The sequence below is a fragment of the Callionymus lyra genome, chromosome 15, assembly GCF_982586985.1.
Source record: "Callionymus lyra chromosome 15, fCalLyr1.hap1.1, whole genome shotgun sequence".
Taxonomy (NCBI): domain Eukaryota; kingdom Metazoa; phylum Chordata; class Actinopteri; order Syngnathiformes; family Callionymidae; genus Callionymus; species Callionymus lyra.
The window spans coordinates 20,053,538-20,074,651 of NC_141832.1; the positions used below are offsets into that span (position 1 = coordinate 20,053,538).

The 21,114-nt window shown below is 40.7% G+C and overlaps 2 protein-coding genes across 3 annotated transcripts; one reads left to right on the top strand and one right to left on the bottom strand.

Annotated features, from left to right (window-relative positions):
- gna13b (guanine nucleotide binding protein (G protein), alpha 13b) lies at positions 1 to 10,400 on the top strand. Its single transcript, XM_087808706.1, has 5 exons — positions 1 to 478; positions 4,258 to 4,487; positions 6,324 to 6,374; positions 7,101 to 7,301; positions 8,759 to 10,400. The coding sequence occupies exons 1-5, from the start codon at positions 196 to 198 to the stop codon at positions 9,128 to 9,130; spliced, it is 1,137 nt and encodes a 378-aa protein (XP_087664832.1). The 5' UTR covers positions 1 to 195; the 3' UTR covers positions 9,131 to 10,400.
- Positions 10,401 to 11,165: 765 nt separating this feature from the next.
- On the bottom strand, positions 11,166 to 19,289 carry slc16a6b (solute carrier family 16 member 6b). Of its 2 annotated transcripts, none has more exons than XM_087809834.1 (6): positions 19,070 to 19,289; positions 16,123 to 16,356; positions 15,169 to 15,312; positions 14,583 to 14,711; positions 12,566 to 13,453; positions 11,166 to 11,920 (listed from the first exon to the last, which is right to left on the bottom strand). In XM_087809834.1, the coding sequence occupies exons 1-6, from the start codon at positions 19,230 to 19,232 to the stop codon at positions 11,667 to 11,669; spliced, it is 1,812 nt and encodes a 603-aa protein (XP_087665960.1). In that variant the 5' UTR covers positions 19,233 to 19,289; the 3' UTR covers positions 11,166 to 11,666. The 2 variants fall into 2 exon arrangements, with proteins under 2 accessions (XP_087665960.1, XP_087665961.1); XM_087809835.1 differs by lacking the exon at positions 19,070 to 19,289 and adding an exon at positions 17,873 to 18,113.
- Between the last annotated feature and the right edge of the window lie 1,825 nt (positions 19,290 to 21,114).

Genomic DNA, 21,114 nt, shown 5'->3' on the forward strand with positions numbered 1-21,114 from the left:
GGATTAGAAAGTTAATTTATATAAATATTAAATATTAATAGTATGATAGTGGGATTTATATTATTTCCGATTACAGTGACGCTCGCTCATCAAGTGAAAGTATAGGAAAAATTCCCGAGGTTACTTGAACGCACCAGCACAGCGCTCGCGCTCACCCCTGCTCGCTCTGCCTTCATCGATGAAGTTGGTTCAAAGATGGCGGACTTCCTGCCGTCCAGCTCTGTCTTATCTGTATGTTTTCCCAACTGTCTCCTGACGAGCGGTGAGGCAGAGCAGCTTCGGAAATCTAAAGAGATCGATAAGTGTTTAAATCGCGACAAGACTTATGTGAAACGGCTCGTCAAGATACTGTTGCTGGGAGCTGGCGAGAGCGGCAAGTCCACTTTCCTCAAGCAGATGCGCATTATTCACGGACAAGACTTCGACCAGAAGGCCAAGGAAGAGTTCAGAGCCACGATTTATAGCAATGTCATAAAAGGTGAGTGAAGCGTGTTGGAAACATGTTTAAAAGTTGTGTTTAAAAAGCCGCGTTTCGAGTGCGTAAAGTGGCGAGTGGGAAGTTGTTAGCAGCGTTAGCTTGAACTAGCGGCGAGTGGAAGAAGGATTGTTTGCGACACTGATGGCTGAAGTTAGCGGGCGAGAGACGCAGAAACGCCCATGTTTGCGCGTGTGCTCTCGCCCAGGAGATGCTCAGCGCCTGGCCCAGAAAATGTTTTTTTTGTTTAGCAATATGTCAGAGTGGTGCCCGTGAAACATGTCAGCGTGGAGGGGGAACATGACACCAGAAGTCCAGTGTTTACTGTAAACTTTCCTCTCAACACCACAGCACGACCCCGAAAAGAAGAGACCCACAAACTTTATTTAATCTTAAGCAGTTACCCTGAGCATGTGCTGTGAACAACCTGGACTTTTTGTTTTGCTGCACTTCCTTAAATCACTTTCGGTGCAGAAGTTAACTGTGTGGCCATTTATTTTTTGCATTTGTTTGTCATTTGTGTTGTTTTTGGTTTTGGGGAAAAAAGGTCTTTGTGCCTTTATAGAGCTGCTTGGCAAAGGCTTGCAATTGTGTGACACAACACCAATTTGTCTTTATTCTTGTTAATAACGGGCTCATAATAAGCCTTATTCCAACTACGATCATTTTCAGAATAATTATATTTATACATATTTATATTGGTGAAATTTAAGTGGACAACTTTTCTTTTGGAAATACATTCATAACAGTTTCTTTGTGGATTTAAATCTATACATCAATCATAATTTGACTTATTTGCAGGGTTTTTATTAAACGATAATCCATTATTCCTGGTTAAGACTTGGTTCTTTAAATCTATAATTGTTTTTCAGAAATTCGTTAAACATTTGTGAAGTGATGTAGGTAATGGGGGTTCACAATCCAAAAAAGAGGAGCAAGTGGTTTCACAAGTAAAGTAGGGGGATGTGGATCATGTATACGTGCTCAAGTTGAAAAATGGGAACTTTGATAAGCTGCACCGTATTAGCTCATTTATGGTGACGTACATGGAGATGGAAAATTAAAATGAAACTAGCCAAGGTGATGGAAGAATCTCATGGACCCAGAGACGGATATATTTTTAGTTTTTTTTTTTATACTTCTACCTGTTGATAAAGAGTTATTATACAGTTACTCATATCTGCCATTTTGACTCTCCACTGACGCAAGGAGATGCATTTCGTTCTTTACTGTAACTTGCAAGATGCCAGGATGTCATTATGTCACAAAAAAAAATCCAGGTTTACTACTGAAATACTTAAATTATGTCCTACCCTACATTAAGAAACATTGACTTTCTTCAATGACAAAGAAGTAAACCGCAACTGTGCCTTCTTGCTGAGCAGTTCTTCAACACACTTTCTTCATCACCATTCATGTTCAAATGGCTAAGATTACAGGAAATGGTGTCTGATCACCCCTTCTACATCTTATTACAAACTAGAGTTTACTGTAAACATGGAATCAGCTGCTACCTTGTTTGCGATCACACCCGTTTACCGTTTTAAATCCTTGTGGATGGATGGGTTTGCATAAAGATCAAGGTGAATATTAATTAAAAATGGTGAACTAACAAAATGTGATGCATGCCAGTTGGAAAAACCTTCTTTCTAAATTAAACACAATTTTAGTTTGTGGAGAGAACAATAAGCTTGTTTATAAATAATTACATTAGGTTTTTCGTTAACTAAGTTAAATTGAAAGAGTTAAAGAGACAATGTCCCCTCTCTTAATGCCTTTATCAACATGGAAGGAAGTGTCTGACAGTGTGTTGTCAATATATTGTGTATATATAGTCAATCCTTGCATCGCTCAATAACTGTCCTATTACTACCGCTGTGGAATTGGGGACACAACAATCCACGTTTTTAAAATTTCTTTCAATCTATATACCCCAATTTGAATATCTCCCTAGGGCTGGGTATTGCTTTTTCAATCTGTCATACATTAAATTCTGCTTTTTTGCGACTTGGACAAACCCTTACCTGGTTTTTAGGTCCCTAACAGTAGACAATAACGGTTGATGCTTGCATATGGCTGCAGAGGGTTTGTTTTTATATAAAAATAGGAAACTAGCACAAATGGAGAAAAGCTCTACTTTTTTCTCAGACTTTCTAGATCTGTCTGTTTCTGCTCCATGTGATTCCTCAAGCAGAAGCAGAAAGTAATTCCATTGTTTCTGGATTTATGTTGTTGAACAGACTTTTTGTACCATGTACCCAGTAAATCTAAAGACAAAATGACCCTGTTTCGTGGTCTGTAAAAGATAAAACAACAAATTTATCATCAAGTTCTATGTTGACAAGAAGTTTACAAACGTTCACGCCATATGTTTGTTATTGTCCTCGTTTTCTTGAACTGTTGGGGAATATTGCAGAGAAACAAGAAACACTTTGATAGTCTAGCAGTGATGGAACCTCCGCCACAATTGCATTCACACTGAAATTGTAGCTGGTCGGGTTACAGAAAGGTTAGACTGATGGATGAGCATATTGATGGCTCTAGATATGAGCCTGTCTGTTGTCAGTGAGCCAATGAGGATGTTGGAGTGTATTTTTTACTGTACTATTCTATAGTAGTACATCCTTCGTTGTTTTTTGCTTTCAAGCTCTACAAGTTATCAAATATTTCCAATACTTATTGAATCACAGACCTGGATTTAATTTTCCTAATGGCAAGAATAAACTAAGATTATTGGGGGGATTGTCACCCAGTAGAGAAAAACACACACAAAAACAGAAACAATATTACATTGACATTTTCCCTAATGTTATGCCCTAGTCAACACTAGGCAACCCGCTGTCTGTCTATCTCTCAAAGACATGAACAAATAATTGTAATATCATTTTATTTGGCCAGACGTGTGTGTTTGAGATTGTTGATCAAAACATGTGTGACTCCTTGGCCTTCCCACAATCACCTACATGTAATGACATATTTTTGGGAAGAAGTGGGGAGATATTGGACCAGGCCCTGGTCTGATAAAGATGCTTTACAAATCATAATTACATACTTACTTGGATATTGAGAAATTGCGACTGTATTCTTTTTGTAATAGTTTTTTTTTACATTTTAAATCGCATTCTGTAATATAATATTTACACATTTTGGAAAAACGATTGGCTTAAAATAAATTATGAATTGTTGTTTATCTGGCCATAAATGTACAGGTCAAAGGTCATGTTACACATAGGAAAGTACATAGTGGCTTTAGAAAAGTAACCGAATCACAAACCAAAGTGAATTACATCAAATTCCGGGATGTGAGAAAGTGACATCACATTGAAAGTGACTTCAGCCTCATATTCAGTAAGGAGTTGTGTAAGGGTCTCTGTGAGCGAGCTTAATGTTTTGCTATTCATGTACAGTGGCATGCAGAATATACTCTTGGTAAATGTCTGTTAATAGTAACTATTAAACAAGTGTTATTACAGAGTTAAATGTTACAAAGGCAAATGTCATGGCTGTAGTTTAGAATGGGTTAAAAACATTCAGACTCTGTGGTTGTCTTTGCCAGCTTCTGTTTCATCATCACCATTGTTTCATCACTGTTGCTTTTAATGAATAATTAATTCAACACAATACAACGGTTGTATATTGAATTTCAGAATCAGAAACCTTTATTTCTAGTGTTGTAAACACAACATAGGAGGCCTAATGACACTGGAAATGGCGTTTGATTAATCCTTGAGTTATTATAAAAAAACAAGGTCAAATAATTTTCCCTAACTGCGCCAATGCAGGTGTTCGAGTTTTGGTGGATGCTCGGGAAAAACTGCACATCCCATGGGGAAACTCATCCAACAAGACACACGGGAACACCATGATGGCGTTTGACACTCGGGCCATGATGTCGCATGGTCAAGGAATGGTAGAGCCCAAAGTTTTCCAGCATTATCTGCCTTCCATCCGTGCACTATGGGCGGACCAGGGTATCCAGAATGCCTATGACCGACGCAGAGAGTTCCAGCTGGTAAGTCTGTCAATGATCATTCTTAATCAAACTACCAGACTCATTGATGATATTAGTTGTATTTCAAAAATAATCAAATAAATATTCTAGTCAAGGTTCCCAAATTTTTAAGACAAAGGCCTAACTTGATATTCAGTCTGAGGCGTTGTCATTGATCTGTAGCTTCTTTTGTAACGTTTATAATATTTTGTGGTTTCTGCAGGACTTCAATTGAGCTATAAACAAAGTTCTTGGCTTCAAATCTGAGAGCCCGAGAACTGTAGTCCTTGTCTATTATGAATGGCCAAGCTGTTGTCTTATGGACACGCCCTCTAACATTACTTATGTCTTACATTCATTGTTGTCGCAAAGTGTGTGCGATAAGCACATCACAAAAGCTTGTTCTGAAATGCAATGGGTTTTTTTTTTCATTTGAATTCGACTTTCAACATGTCGTCGAACTCGACATGGTGCCGTTTTTCCAGATGCACAGATGAAATATTTTTTCCTCTTGTCTTCCAAGTCGAGAGTGGATTTGTGTCCAGTCAATTAAATACTCATTTATTAAAGATAAAGTGTTCGATGCTATGATGATTGAACATGTAAACCAGCCAATTTGAGGTTACATCGATTAGAGATAATTTGTGACAATGGCATGTCAATAAAAAAACGATTATCTCATCAGCGTAAAATATACGCATCTCATCTCGGACTCGTATTTTCAAACGTTAAATGCATCATAAAGGAGCTCACAATAGTGCTCCACTGTGGTCAAAAAAAAATCAAAAAATCTAGTAGAATAAGCAGGATAGGTTGAAGATATTTTGATGATATGTGGATTGAAGCTTTAATTTTGTTTCATGCCAGCCTCGAACATTCAAAAACACCTCAGACTTGCCTGTAGCTTCGAGCGAGCTGAATCATATGCTTCAGTGCAGGGTGGAGCCGTCTACAACACTGACATTTGTCTGTGTGGACAAATATCAATTGACATCAGGAAAGAAAGACTGTCCCTCACTATTGCCGGCGACTGACCAGTGAATGAACGGGTCTGTCTGTTCTGTGTCCTCCACCACCCTTCCTTCCTCCAGTCCTCCCTCACATCCAATCTGCACTGTAGCATAAGCCCTTAAATGTGATTGGTCGTTGGACATTTCTGAGTAATATAGAGAAATACAAACGATTGTATCTCAGTTTTGTACTTCAAAAGAAAAGAAAATGAGGACTTGGAAGAAGTTTGTCTGGGCTGACAGTTATTTCAACAGCAGGAGCTAAAATAATATTAGAAAATTGAAAGAAAAATGTTCTGAGTGGGTCAGTTCACACAATAATGAAGAAACTCTGACACACCCAAAAAATCTTCAGATAAGAGAGATGAAAAGAATGGGAAATGTTTGTGAGGGAGGTAAAAAAAAAAAGGTTAAGTTTGTGATGGGTCGTCATTATCCAGCTGTATGAGACTGTATACGTTTACATTTTGTTTCTATTAGAAGTTAAAATCAAATGTTTATTCTTTAAGCTGACATGATACAGAAATAAAAACCAAGTAACAATGTACTTAATGATTTAATTATTGTTAGTAGATTCTCTAAGTGAATTAGTTCACTTCAGCGATCAAGTCCTATTGTATGCTTCTTGAAAGCACCAGAGAATATGGAGAATCGATAGCAATGGAATCATGGGATAAATAATGTGGTGTCGCTCCTTGAGTGCAGCGCGAGCGTCTTGCTGAGAGGCCTGGAAACTGTGTCTCACAATTGCACATTTTTTCATGTTATCTCTGACAAATGTACAGCGTGTACGACAGATCGGATCATATTTCTCAATCCTTTCTTTCTCCCTATCTGTCTCTCTCAGGGGGAGTCGGTCAAGTATTTCCTGGATAATTTGGAAAAGCTCGGACAGTCGGTAAGTCTCACCCACCACGTGTGGGCTCCACCAATCAGACGCATGAGGCAGAGTCGCGGCGACACATGGCAGTTAGAACTCTCATGACGATAACTAAAAAGAGAAGTGAAACCTCTGCTTTGTTCATAGGCGACCCTCCGTATTCTCTTTTTCTTGCTGATTTCCTGCTGACACCTTAGAAAATCCGTCTTGAGTCACGCACATGGGCAATATTTAGAAGTTATTGGGGTTATTTTGAGTCATATATTTGTTTAAAGGCTTAGAAGCTGCTACTTGAAAGCCTAATATCAGACAGGAAGTGAGACGCAGTGACAAGCTGTTGTCTCACTAACATGTGAGCTTGTGGTGTTTTTTTTTGTGTGACGAGCGACTTGCGTCACTGGAAACTCTAACATCGTAATAAACAATTTATATTCACCTGGAAAACGCTCATCATGGTATTGTTTTCAAATAAATGACAGAAATATCTGGCAGACTCACTGATGGTGACTTTAATATTACTGTTATGACATACATTTTATAGGATTTTTGTGAATACTTAATAAACGTATGAATAAGTTTCCCTTATGTCTTAAAAAGTTTTCTTCGTTAAGGCTAAACTCCCTTGTTTACACGTTTTTAACTCCTCAGGCTGTAACCATTTATTTTTAAAGCCTCCTGATTGTAGCAATTTTTGTCGTCATATAAAGCTACACACGTGTCATACCTTCCACTGTGCACTTCCAGGACTACCTGCCCAGCCAGCAGGACATCCTCCTGGCCAGAAAACCCACCAAGGGAATCCACGAATACAACTTTGAGATCAAGAATGTGCCTTTCAAGATGGTGGACGTGGGCGGTCAGCGCTCTGAACGGCGGCGCTGGTTTGAATGTTTCGACTCCGTCACTTCCATCCTCTTCCTCGTCTCCTCGTCTGAATACGACCAGGTAAGACGGACACTTTATTTTGTGCAGGAACTCAATTGTGTGCAGTGAAAATCTTTTTGCAGTCTGGGTGACATTCTACATTTAATAAACTGTCCCTACAGAAGATCTTTTTTTTTATAGCTTATCTTAAACACTGCATGAAGATGTATCTACTGTGATTTTGAAACTACCGGGCTCAGAGTAGGACACTTAAGAACCATATAATCCACAGTCATGACCTCGGCTCACCTGCTGTTTTCTGTTATTTTAGCCTGATGGTGTTGATGGTATCGTGTAGAATGAGAGCAACGCAAATATTTTCTATAATTAATACATATTGCAAATGACAAGATTAATCCGACATGAGCTCTTAGATGACATTTGAATGGTGATGCTGATCATTTCCGTCTTCTATTGTTCAAGTTTTGGTCACATGGTTCATGGTTTCTCTGGAAATAACGACGTGATTTGAATCGGTGACAAATTGTCGCAAATGATCACAGTAACTATGTACGTTATTAGTTCAATAAGTCATACTTCCTAAAAGGAAATGCTAAGAATCTCACCAGCCGGGCGAACAAATGTTTTTTAATGTGGACGGTTTCCTTGTTAATTACTCTCGAAATCGTGTTTGTTTATTCTTTTACTATATAAATACATGTTGAGTTCTCTTAATCTGTCTTTGCACTCTCAACCTTTACCAAACCTCCATTAACATTTTACAAATCGTCACACAGTTTATACTCTCAGAATTGAGTGACTTTACTATGAGTTGATGGTTAAGGTTCAAATAAACAACATTATATAAATTGTGAACTCTACATCCCTATTAACGACCCTGTCGGTAACAATGACCTGAACAGCTCCCAGAATGCTTTGCGCCCAGCCAACCAATTGAAGCTGACGATAATTTTATATTGCCCTTTAAAGTATATACTTTATTGAATATTGTTTTGATTGTTTAAGCGCTTTGTGACCCTGGTCTGGAAAAGCGCTATACAAATAACAATTACTTACTTACTTACTTGCATAGCGACAGGCATATTATTAAATTACACTATTGTAGGGACCAATCAGCCGTCACTAAATAAAGCAGTGTTTAGAAAGGCATTGTGGGAGTTCACTGTTCTAATATAGAAGTTCTAAGTGCCACTGAGTTCTGTAGTTTAAGTTTATCTGCTGTTCAAATAAATCATTTGTTTGGAACCAGGATATTGATCCTGACAGCAGCTTCATACAGTATATTTAGAAATGCAGTGCCGTGTGCAAAAATAAAAAATCTGCAAAAGCACGAGATCATGGTAGTTGAACCACAATAAGGAACTACTGCATACACCAGTGGGTGTGAGAAGAACTGTAGTTTTCTGTCCACCCAGAGATGATGGCAGCTTATCTTCCACATCCTTGACTAAGTAAAGCTTCATCAGCCTGAGCAAACACAGCAGACGCCCTCAGGTAAACTTGTCTCTCGCCGGCAGGTGCTGATGGAGGACCGGCAGACCAACCGGCTCAGTGAGTCTCTCAACATCTTCGAGACCATCGTCAACAACCGGGTGTTCAGCAACGTCTCCATCATCCTGTTCCTGAACAAGACGGACCTGCTGGAGGACAAGGTGAAGCAGGTGTCCATCAAAGACTACTTCCCGGAGTTCTCGGGCGACCCCGGCAGCCTGGCCGACGTCCAGCGCTTCCTGGTGGAGTGCTTCCGCAAGAAGCGGCGCGAGCAGCAGCAGAAGCCGCTCTACCACCACTTCACCACAGCCATCAACACTGAGAACATCCGGCTGGTGTTCCGCGACGTCAAGGACACCATCCTGCATGACAACCTCAAGCAGCTCATGCTACAGTGAAGTCCACGTACCAGCAGAGGGGGGGGGGTCCCAGGGAAGGATGAGGGGTGGGCGGAGGCTGACCGAAACTGGGTGCCTTGTTTCTCCTCCCCCCCCTCCTCCCGGCCTGGTGCGGTGCCTCTCCGCCCTCTCACTGTGACCCCCCCACCCTCTATGTCGAACTAAGACTTTGTATTAAAGCGTCACTACTACACCCCTGTACCCCCACACTCTGCCTTACCAAGCTTGTTCACTGTGACTGAAAACAGCCACTGATGGCTCAGAGACCCCCCCTAAAACCACTGTAAATGACCTTTAACCCCCATCTGACTTTTTAACGTCAGTTTTTCTCTATGTTGCTCTGATCCACACTGTCCCCCCTCCCCCCCTCTCCACACCCCCCCACTGCTCTGACTACTGTTTCCATGGAGAAGTGGGAGGGGCTTGTTCTTAGAATATTAACTTAAGCAGCTCGTGGCCTTCCTTAACTTCAGCTGTTACGTTACGCCGAGCCGGACATTCCCTCCGAGTATTTGAACCGGTCACTCGCTCAGTAAAACCGTTTTAGCTCATAACTCCTTACCTGTTTCTAATATGTGTATCTATGCATTTTCTCTAACTTATATTTTATAGCGTTTACGATCCGCTTTTGACTGTAACGTTCCTGAAGGGGGCGACCTGCCGGCGAGAGACCAGCGACTCAGACACTTCCACGGCTGAACGGCGTTTAATTTGGCTTCTTTTTCCAAGTGTTTTACTGTTTCTCAGGGCTCAATATGAACCACTTTTTTTTTCTTTTTTTTTTTTTTATCTTTTGTGCCTCCTCGTTCTTTTAACCAGAGTGTCGACGGGAAAGTAGGCTTGTGCTTTGAGCCAGGACAGTATTAACTCATGTGCCTCCAGACCGTTTCGGGAATCATTTAAGTCGATCTCTGCTTGGACTTAAAATTGCAATCTGGACCAAGACCACGAAGAAACCACTCTTTATGTCGTCCACGCCGCGACGATTTGTGTCAAATTGTTGTGTAACCACTTCTGGTTTTATATTGAATTTTTCCAACAAAAAAAAACGATGATTCTTGATCTAATTTATAAAAAGCAGTCATGTGACTTTCTTTTTTTTCTTCTCTGGACCCGAGTATCACTGTAACACTTCAAAGTCTTAACCCGCCTTCAGTCCGACACTGCAGGTTCAGGTTCCAGTAACATGTACGCAGGTCTTCTCGGCGGGACTCCACTGTTGTGTGCTCATGATATTGACTGGCCAAATAAAATCACCAATTCATTTGTTCATGAGTCCATTGTGGTTTACATGTCCAGCCTTTGAGTGAGTTTCAGAGCCGGGCAGAGAAGTCAAACACAATTTTGTTGCTAGAATCCTTGTTTCATGTGAAATTTTCATGTGTCATTTTTCTCTCAAGCATGATGGTCCATCGCAACAATGCACTTCTTGAAATCATGATAACGAAAATATTATAACGAAAGAAACGTAATTTAATTGCTGTCCACTTGGGGGCGCCAACGGTTCAGTTCATATCCCAAATACTTCAGAAGTTTAAGATCCAATTTCCGTCTTTTATTCGTAGGAAGTTGTTTTGTAAAAGTCATTAATACACCGCAATAAAAACATTTAGTTAAACGGTATTAAGGGACTTTATACGTTACCAATAACCACCTGCAGTGCAGTTATTGTAAGTTGTTGTTTTTTATGAGCTAAGCTGCCTATTTACTCAAGTAGATATAAGGTTACTAAAGAACGCTTGTACCTTGTATTTGGGCCATTTTAAAATACGGTGAAGTTTCCTCAAAAAAGTTCTGCGGGAGATCCAAGACGAGTCTAGTTGGATGTTTCCAGTACAATTGTATATAAGTTTATAAGTAGAGCAGAGTAGATTCAGGGATGTCCATAATAACCTCTATAAAACTATATTTGCTTAAATTACAAAAACAGTCATTAACAAATCCATCATTAGTAAAGACGTACTTTGTATGTAAAGGACGGCCATTTTGACATTCAGATTCTACTTAAAAGAGTAAAAAGAAATCACATTTGAAATTTCTGATTTCAGTTCATTTTATTCCAAAGTTCAATGACAGTAAAAAGGTGATAAAATGCGGAAAAAAAAAGACTTTGGTAAACAAGTGGTTTAAAAAAAAGGAACATCATCCCAGTAGCAACACAGCAGCTACTGTATGGGGGACACAAGCATGTGACAGGTTTCATCATCAAGGTGCATCAGACACACTTCAGCGGTCCAGCTAGTGTCTGTACATGCGACACCCTCAGGAGTGAAGACAATAAATAAGGGAGGAGACGACACAGTACAGTTCACAAGTTATCAGATGGACGAGACAAACTGGAGACAGTCGGGACAGAACTCAAGTAAAATGGACTGAGGTTGGTGTGTGTCTGTGTGTGTAGCAGCAACAGGCATGTGTGTGTGGGGGGGGGGGGGGGGGAGTGCTTGATCTTTGGTCTCAGCAGAGACGATGTCCTGTCATAGGACTTCAAGCTTCAGAAAGAAAAAGACACCTGAGAAAGTAAACCAGCAGCAGCTCAGATGATGGACGGCTCCTCCTTCTTGTGTTTGACGGGCGTGTCTTCTGGGCTGAAGTCCACCTCCAAGAAGTCGGGCTGGTCGCCGTCCTCGGCTCGTTCCTTCTCGCCGACGTTCTCCTCTTGCCGCTTCCGTCGGCAGACCCCGGACTTGGCCGGGCCCACCAGACCCAGGAAGACGGCGCTGAGGCCCATCCCTGCAGCGCAGGAGTAGAAGGCAGCGCCGTAGTTGCCGGTGATGTCCACCAACAACCCTGGAAGGACGACAGGACTAGTTAGTAACGATGTGTACTCAACTAGCTTAAGACGTTTTTATTTGTTCAGGCATTTCCTTGATTTTCTGGAACTCCTGTGTTGTTCTCAGTATTATCTTGACCTTTAAAGTATATACTTTATTGAATATTGTTTTGATTGTTTAAGCGCTTTGTGACCCTGGTCTGGAAAAGCGCTATACAAATAAAAATGACTTACTTACTTACTTGTATATATCCTTGTGCTTACATTAAAGAAAGACAATTCAAATGTATTTTAAAAAGTGATAAAGTGTTGTAGAATATTGATAGAGCATCATTAAAAAAACACAAATTAAGTCGTATATTTTCTTTAAATTAAAGTAGACATGGACTTAGTTCTTTATTTAGGACTTTTCTTCATGTTTAGAAATGTCATTTTTAGAGAAAGAAAGGTCCATAAATATATTATTTAAATATTTAGGTTCATTTTTATGATTTTAAAGGCTTTTGAAACAGTTGTTTCATCTGTTTTATCTTCTTTCTTTTGGCTTGAAGTCCCCTCACAACAGTTGCAGTGTATAATGTGGCCCCTGAGGAAATGTAATGTCCCTTCCCTGAGTCAGAGGTTAAAGTGAAAACAATTCTGAAATACTGGAGATGACGTACCACCGAGCGGAGGTCCAGCCAGCCCGGCGAAGCTCTGAATGAAGACGTACACTCCTGCCGACGACGCCATCCTCTGGATGCCCACCACGTCCTCCTCTGCCAGCAGGGGGATGTGTGTGGAGCCTACAGTTCCCATGAAGTATCCATAGAGGGCGGAGCAGACCACTAAGCCCCAGAACTCCGTCACAAACGTGAACGCCATCAGAACCACGGTCATGAGGACCACGCAGACCAGCAGGACTCGGATCTTCCTGCAGCAAACCTTGCTCAGGATCACGCCGATGGACAGACGGCCCACCACGTCGCCCACCGCCATCATGGACAGCATGTAGGAGGCGTGATGTGCCTCCACGCCTCGGGTCTTGCTCAGCTTGATGACGTAGAGCTGCGGGGCGAAGAAGCCCAGCGTGGCGAACAGGCCGAAGAGAGAGTAGCAGATGAAGGCCGGGTCCCTGAGCACAGAGAAGTCCAAGAGTTTTGACGGAGGCGTCTGCTGGGTCTCGGGTGTCTCCAGCTCCATCTTTAGAGGAGCACATGGGGCGGACAGAGCCACTTCCTGCTCTTTAGTCAGAACTGCACTGTCCTGCTGCACTTCTGCATTCCGCAGGTCCGCGGCGGACGCAGACAGCGAGATGACACCGGAGTCATCAGAACCCTGGGAGGCCCCTGATCTGAGGGAGGTTCGGGTTTGTTCGTTCTCCAGCTGATACTCATCCTCAAGTGGATTCAGAGAAAGATGCTCGCTGTCAGAATCCTTCTCCTTCCCAGACTCTGGCTGGATGATGATCGGGCGCAAGAACAGGCCACAGAGCATCACCAGAGACTGGATCACACCGAGGATGACCAGACAGGAGCGCCATCCTATGACACCCTTCAGGGCTGTGAAGGCTGTGGACAAGAGAGGTCCAAGTCAAACAGCTGCAGAGCTACAGGTTATTTTACAACATGAACACATGTTAACGGTAACACAGCTATTAAATCATTAGCTTTTATATCGCTATTACAGAGCTGCTCTTGACCAATGAGGAATGTGTTTTTTGTTCATGTGATACTCAAATGGTAGATTGTGTCGTCTATAAACTCACAAATTTAATAAACGGTGAATCGAGGATTAATACTACAGTGACTAGGAGAGTAATAGGACAGTTTCTCAGGGAGTAATACTGTGGTGACTCGTGGAGTAATACTGTGGTGACTCGTGGAGTAATACTACAGTGGCACGTGGAGTGATACTGTGGTGACTCGTGGAGTAATACTACAGTTTCTCAGGGAGTAATACTGTGGTGACTTGTGGAGTAATACTACAGTGATTCGTGGAGTGATACTGCGGTGACTCGTGGAGTAATACTACAGCGGCTCGTGGAGTAATACTGCGGTGACTAGGCGAGTAATTGTACAGGGATTCAAGGAGTTATACCACGGTGACTTGAGGGGTAATACTGTGGTGACTCGTGGAGTAATACTACAGTGGCTCATGGAGTAATATTACGATGACAAAGAGGGTAATACTGTGGGGACTTGTGGAGGAATACTACGGTGACTCACAGAGTATACTAAGGTGACTCAGGAAGTATTACTACAGTGAATCAAGGATTAATACTACAGTGACTAGGAGAGTAATAGGACAGTTTCTCAGGGAGTAATACTGCGGTGACTAGGCGAGTAATTGTACAGTGATTCAAGGAGTAATACTACAGTGGCTCATGGAGTAATACTGTGGTGACTCTTGGAGTAATACTGTGGTCACTCGTGGAGTGATACTGTGGTCACTCGTGGAGTAATACTACAGTTTCTCAGGGAGTAATACTGCGGTGACTCGTGGAGTAATACTACAGCGGCTCGTGGAGTAATACTGCGGTGACTAGGAGAGTAATGGTTTGGTGTCGACAAACACTTTGATTTTTGAGCGCTGTGTACATAAGGCTAATGAGGTGCAATAAATGTATAGTGATGACATGGTAGAATATGATCCGACCGAACATTGCTCGATGGCTGTAAATATTTATTTGTAACTCACCAGGAGCAAAGGCGATAACAGCAAAGGATTCTCCAGATGAAGCCACAGAAGTAACCAGTGCTCGTCGCGTAGAGAAGTACTGAGCGAGCAGAGTGACCGTTGGGAGGAAGCTGAAGCAGTAGCCCATACCTGTAAACAGCAGCAAGAAGAAAAGGCACATGACAGCCACTGGTCTTCGAGGGTTTGGTCAGATGTCAGATCTGTCTGGCTGCAAGGTTGCTTGTACCAGCAGCAGCTGTAAGACTAAGGCATGTAAAGACAAAAAAGAGACAAAGAGAAGAGAGAAATTGTGCTGTTAGATGAGCTCTGATTAAGAACCAGACTTCGAAGAGATGAGGAGCTAAGAATGAATTCTGTCCCAGAGAAAAAAAAACATGTTAACTGAATTCACAGATTTCCAGCAGTCCCTCTAATAAGGCTAAATAACATCTTCCTCCCCAAATCTGAAAGAAAAATGCTGAAGTTCACCCTCACTGGAAACAATTACCCCACAAATATGTTTAGCTACTAAAAAGTAGTAAAAGAAATGTAGTGTTTACACACACAAGACAGATGCTGGATACAGCCGGTGTTTCTCGTCATGTACCTGCAATGATGCCGTAGGTGATGTACATCTCATTGATGGAGTTGGTGAAGGCAGACGTGATGGTTCCCAGACTGATGAGAAATCCTCCCATGACTACCACTGGTCGGTAGCCATAGCGGTTACTCAGCAGCGTGGCCAGAGGAGCTGCCGAGGAAAAGGTAGTTCTGATAAAGGTGGTCTGAGAGATGCGACAACATCCTCATCCCCAGACATGTTTACTCAACCAGAGATTGTGTCCAAGAATCTTTTTATTTCATAACTGGATCATCTACTGTAATTTCAAGAGCCTTTTTGAAAGCGACTTTTATCTTGCTTCATAAACAAATGTATATGTGTGGTATGTATAAATCCGGAGGTTTTCAATTCTATATATTGCTGCTCCTTAGTAGGGGTTTAATAAAAATATTTAGGGACTTAGATATCGCAAGTTTTTTTTCACAACACATATCATTATTCAACGGAACTGTATAAAAAGAACGTTGATAAAAATCATCTTCTATTTTATTTACAATAAAAATAAATAAATAAATTACATCCCCGGCAGCAAAAGCAACAATGAAATCCCACAAGATCATGGTGATGACTGAGGACGAGAGGATACAGACTCCAGGTTGTTTTAATGCCAGATTCAAGTACTCAGACAATACTGCTTCAAATATATCCTTGTTCCTATAGTATCATCATATATCATAATATAGCGTATATTCCTGTGTATTGGCAAGCGCATGGCAATACAAGACTATCACGATACAGGGGCAGCGATAGGATATATTGTGATATATTATCATACTGTACGAAAAATGATTTATTTGACATGCTGGAGTCGACTGCATTCTCTCGTCCTCGTCCCCAAAACACACCCCTGTTCTACTCAATAGACCTAGTGCAGTCATAAGTGCAGTACTCACGTGTCCTTGTACGATAAACAAACCCAGTGAGTAGGATAAGACTTACCCATGAAGGTGAAGGTGAAGACGGAGATGGAAATGACCCAGGACACTCGGCTGTTGCTCTCACCAAAGTCGTCCATCAGATCTTGCAGGAACACGCCCATGCTCTTGATGGAGCCGAAGGTGCAAATCTCCACCACAAAGAAGGCGACGGCGACGGCCCAGCCCCATCCTCCCTCGGGGGCCGACTGGTAGACGTTTGGACCCCAGCAGGGCAGCGTCGTGGGCAGCTTCATGGCTAGAGAATGGAACCAAAGAAGGGTGTTGCTAGAACCACATGATAAAGTTTGAAGACGTAACCGACCATGATGATAAACCAAAGAAAGATTAGGTGTGAAAGGTCACAGAGGTGGTGAGTTCTTTCAGAGTCATGACATAAGCTCTGTGCCAGGGACAACCGTAGATTGCATCACTGTGGTGAATTATTAAACTTTACTGAGGCGTTTCCAGTGAAAGTCAGTCATTGCAGAGATAGAAGACTTTTTATGAACAACTTTAACACCATTACACAACAGCAGCATCCTTTCATACATGTGTCTCACATACTTTAGGATTCCCACATTTATTTTTAAGAATTTTAGATGTTTATTTGGAATTGACACATTTTTTTTATGTGTTTTGTTATTTTTAGGTTTATGTTAGGCCAGATATATAATCTTTTTTTAATAAATAATATCTTGGTTTGATTCATCTTATTAATGTCAGCCATAACGCCAAAAATAAATTATAAATAATACTTAATTAAAGAATGTCGTGAAATCTTCGTGACCTACAGAGAGCAATAAATATTGACAAACAAAATGTTTATTTGTTCATTTTTTTAGGAAAAGTAAGAAAAAATAGTTCAGATTCTTGAACCATACGCTTAGTTGAGTTTTATTTTTACAACTGTGGCCACAATATGTTTTCTATCTTCCAAAAGAGACGTCTAACCCAGTTTGCCAAATGTTTCATATATTCTACTCTAAATAATGTCTATTTTCCCCAAGTAAATGTATCGCGACAAGGAAGAGTATGGCAGGACTGAGCATTGCTCAATGTCTTCAAGGAGGGACTAAACTGTTAGTAATAAAAATAAAAATAAAATCACATAAACCATAACATTAAAAAATTACAATAGAGTAGATTTTATCACTGTGGCGAATTATTAAACTTGAAAGCATCCTTAGATTCCTTTCTAAGAGTCTGGTAAGAAGTTCTTGGGAAATACACATTTTATAATATTTATATTAATGTTTGTATTCTTAGATTTCATCTAATTTATAGACATATGAAAAAAACTCTAAATATGAGTCATTATAATAAGGGTGATTTAAGAGTCTAGGAGGAGTTCCATCAACAGTGAGGAGTTCCTAGAGTAAACCTCTTAGTCAGAAGGTTAGTTAATGGAAAAAAAGTGTCATCTAAGATATTTTATAAGATATACTAGATTATTTATTTATATATATATATATATATATATATATATATTTATTTATATATTTATATATATATATAAATTTTTTTTTTAATTATTAAATAAAGATGTATATTTACAGAAACAACAAACAGGAAGATGGATGAACTGACGATGACCGAGAAAATGTCTGGTTAATAAACCGGTTCTTTCCGGAGTTAAAGCAAACAAATCCATGTGCTACGGGAGCCGCAGTGCAGGGAAGACCCGGTGACGTCACAGAGTAGCATCCTGGAGCAGTTTCCTCACAGATGTAAATAAACCATATCAATCTATAACAAACGGTTCGTAAACTTACCGAAGCTGCTGTCGGCCGGAAGTGGACGACGTTAAACGAAGTCTCGGGTTTATCTCGACGTCATAAGAGTGTTAATTTAAACCTTTAAATAAAGCTGTGAACCCTCGCTAAAGAAGCGCAGCAGGTCAGCTAGAGGCTCCTCTCCTCCGAGGCTCTACTGCGGGCGACGATGGACGACTTGGCGGACCACAACACTCACCGCCGCCAGCAGCATCTCTTGTCTGGGTTGCCGGTTCCCTGCCTGTTCTGTCAGCTCTCTACCGGCTCAAGCCGGTATTGAAACGAGCGCGCGCAAACCGCGCTGCGCGAACGCGCTCCCGCGTTAGCGTGTCCCAGCAATAACTAAAGTGCAATTTTTTTTTCTTCACATTTAAGTCTCTATTGTCACCACAGACTGGATGGAAGACATGTTGTTCCTCAACTCACCTTTGACTGACAGCTCCACTGACTGTTTGATTGACAGCTCCACTGACTGAGAGAACATTGTGAGCTGCTGACTAAAGGTCAGGAAGCAACAGAGCCTCATTGGCTGACTGGGCTGATAATATTCAGTTTACACCTGAACTGCACTTTTACATCTGTCGGGTTTTCCCACATTTTTAACTGACCGGGTAACAGTACTGGTTTACACTAACTTACTAAAAACCCTGTGACAGTGTCTGTAACAGGAAGTGCTGTCTCATTGCGTTGTGATCTTTTTCATAAGATCTGTGTTGGTTCTCCTTTACTAACTCTTACTGGAAATGCTGACGTCCATAATAGTTTTTCATTATTGGTGGGAAAATGCTGAGCTAAAACCGTGTTACTATATTTAACAACCGCCTATACTTGTGTAATTGTATCATATGCTTGTGTTTTCGTCACTGCTTGTGTGGGAAATGATGTTGTGTTACTTCACTAGCGACACTAACTCATCCAAGTTTGTGTTTTTAGTTTGAAACCTTCGGAGTAAAGATCATGAACGGCTCGTGAAGCCGCGACAATCGGACCAAACAGCTCTGTGCTTCAGAGAGAAATCGGACGGACTGGAAAGTTCGTTCTGTATTGCTCTCTCCTTGCAAGTAAATTATTTTAAATTTTAAACTAAATAACAAACGATTTCAATAACATTTTCATAAAATTATTTTAAAAGTGAACAATCAAAAAAATAAATGGCAAAAACTAAACCTTCTTGTTAAAAGTGAATAAAATAATTACCAGGTAATACGGGGAGTCTCGGATTCAGCAGACTGCATCCTTTTGACTTTCCTCTTGAACACGGCGGTGTCGGAAAAGTGAGTGACGGGTCCTTCGTGACTCTCCCTCTGGCCCACATGAGAACAAACTCAATCTGCTCTGTCAGTATTTGCTTAGTCAGCATTATAAGGCCATTTTTTGGGGGGAAAATCCTGGCCTTAAAAGAGAGAACTAATGCAAAAGTGACGGACCACAGTCACCGAGGTGAAACTGTGTGTGATACACGTTGTTCAACAGCGACTCAAGTTTATAAAAACACCTTTCACTTCCCTTTCAAAGCCACAGAAGACATGAAAGGCATCGATCGGACTCCTTTAAAATCTCAACTAGAGAGAAACTGTGAAGCAATTTTATTAATGTATTATTTTAAAGGATTGTTTTAGAGACGGATTTGAACTTCAATTATTTCCATGTTAATAATGATTCGTGTCAAATATGATACAATGAATCTGAGATCGGTGTGACTTCCCCTGAGATTCCTCTTCTTTGTTCCTCTGGGTGTGTCCTATTGACCTTTATAATGGAACATAATATAGATAAAGAAATGTACACGACAACAGATACACACAGACTGGACTGCATGTTGTGTTCAGGGTCAGAGGTCACAAACATTGACTTTTAAAGGGACTGTGAGGTAAATATTTGGAACAACACAAAGGAACAATGTCATGTGTTTACAGGCCTCCGGGTCACCTTGACCCTGAGATAACTGGAGGCAACTGTCCTGTGTCTCTTGCTGCATCAGAGAAAAAAAAGAAAGTTAAATATAACTTTTTTGATGAAAAGATCACGAGTCAAATGAAAATATCATGAGGTGTCAAAGGTAGTTCTTAGATACTGTCAATGTTTTATATTATTTTCTGTCCGTGAAGTTCCTGTGTAGTGGCCACTACTTGTTTTCACGTCATAAAACTTGGCAAAATAGACTTAAAATGTGTTTTTAAGAAGGTAAAAATAAACCTGTTTCTTTAATGTGCTACTTAATGTATTTAAAGATTTCTAGCACAGATCTTTAAATACGTACAAGGAAAAAATCTTTCTGAGACGAATCAAGTATAAATATACTTTGAAGACACTTGAAACTACATTAAGAACCTGCTATAGAAGTCGGTTAAACAGAGGCAAAGGTGGCGCCCGTGGCTGTGGTGCTTCATTCTTATGTACTGGAAATATAAATAGTAAAATATAAAAAAGGGCAAAGATGAAAATGAAAATATGAAATAACTACATTTAAGTTCAGTAGATATTCATTAAAGCAAAATGCTTTACTTTGAAACTGACATTTAATTGATTGAGAAAAAAAACATAACATTGCCCAAACCTTGTGTTATTCCAGGGTCAAGATGACCCGAAGGCCCGAGAAAAAACGTGTTTGGTACCTCCCTGACTTCAATAGATACATATGCAGTGGTGGAGGTCGTTCACCTTGACCTAGAGACAACACAAAGGATACCTCAAACACGTTTGTTTTTGGGGCCTTTAGATCATCTTGACCCTAAGTAACACAAGGGTTAAAATAAAAGTTGGGATAGAATGTACGAGTATGGAACTAGTAATAATAAAAAGGATTAGGAAGGATAAGAGAGAAGAGAAGCAGAAGAACAGAAAAAGAACAGAAAAAGAAGAGATGAAGAAGAGAAAAGGAAGAGATGAAGAAAAGAAAAAGAAGGGAAGAAATGAGAAGTAGAAGAGAAGAAGAAGAAGAAGAAAAGGTTAAGAAGAGAAGAAGAAGAAAGGGTTAAGAACAGAAGAAGAGAAAAAGAAGAAGAGGAAGAGAAGAAGTCTGTGTGCGTTAGCAACGTGGATGTTTTAACTCTGCCGTCATACAGGAAGTCGATAAACCAAGTCTGACTGGACCAGAGAGGAAATACCTTCCAGACTAAAGTGTGACTCATCATAATTTCAGGTAATCCAGACCATAAATATCTTCCACCAACCACTGTTGCTCAGATCTTCCCGAGTCTCCATCTCTTCTGCCATCAAACCACCAGACTTAAACACCAGCT

Bases quoted from the DNA above. Each gene is read 5' to 3' on its own strand.
- gna13b (XM_087808706.1), top strand. From the start codon at position 196: ATGGCGGACTTCCTGCCGTCCAGCTCTGTCTTATCTGTATGTTTTCCC. The intron at 479-4,257 runs GTGAGTGAAGCG...GCGCCAATGCAG, and splicing joins TTATAGCAATGTCATAAAAG to GTGTTCGAGTTTTGGTGGAT. The intron at 6,375-7,100 runs GTAAGTCTCACC...GTGCACTTCCAG, and splicing joins TGGAAAAGCTCGGACAGTCG to GACTACCTGCCCAGCCAGCA.
- slc16a6b (XM_087809834.1), bottom strand. From the start codon at position 19,232: ATGCTGACTAAGCAAATACTGACAGAGCAGATTGAGTTTGTTCTCATG. The intron at 16,357-19,069 runs GTAATTATTTTA...TCCATTCTCTAG, and splicing joins GAGACTCCCCGTATTACCTG to CCATGAAGCTGCCCACGACG. The intron at 11,921-12,565 runs GTACGTCATCTC...TCGTCCTTCCAG, and splicing joins GGCTGGACCTCCGCTCGGTG to GGTTGTTGGTGGACATCACC.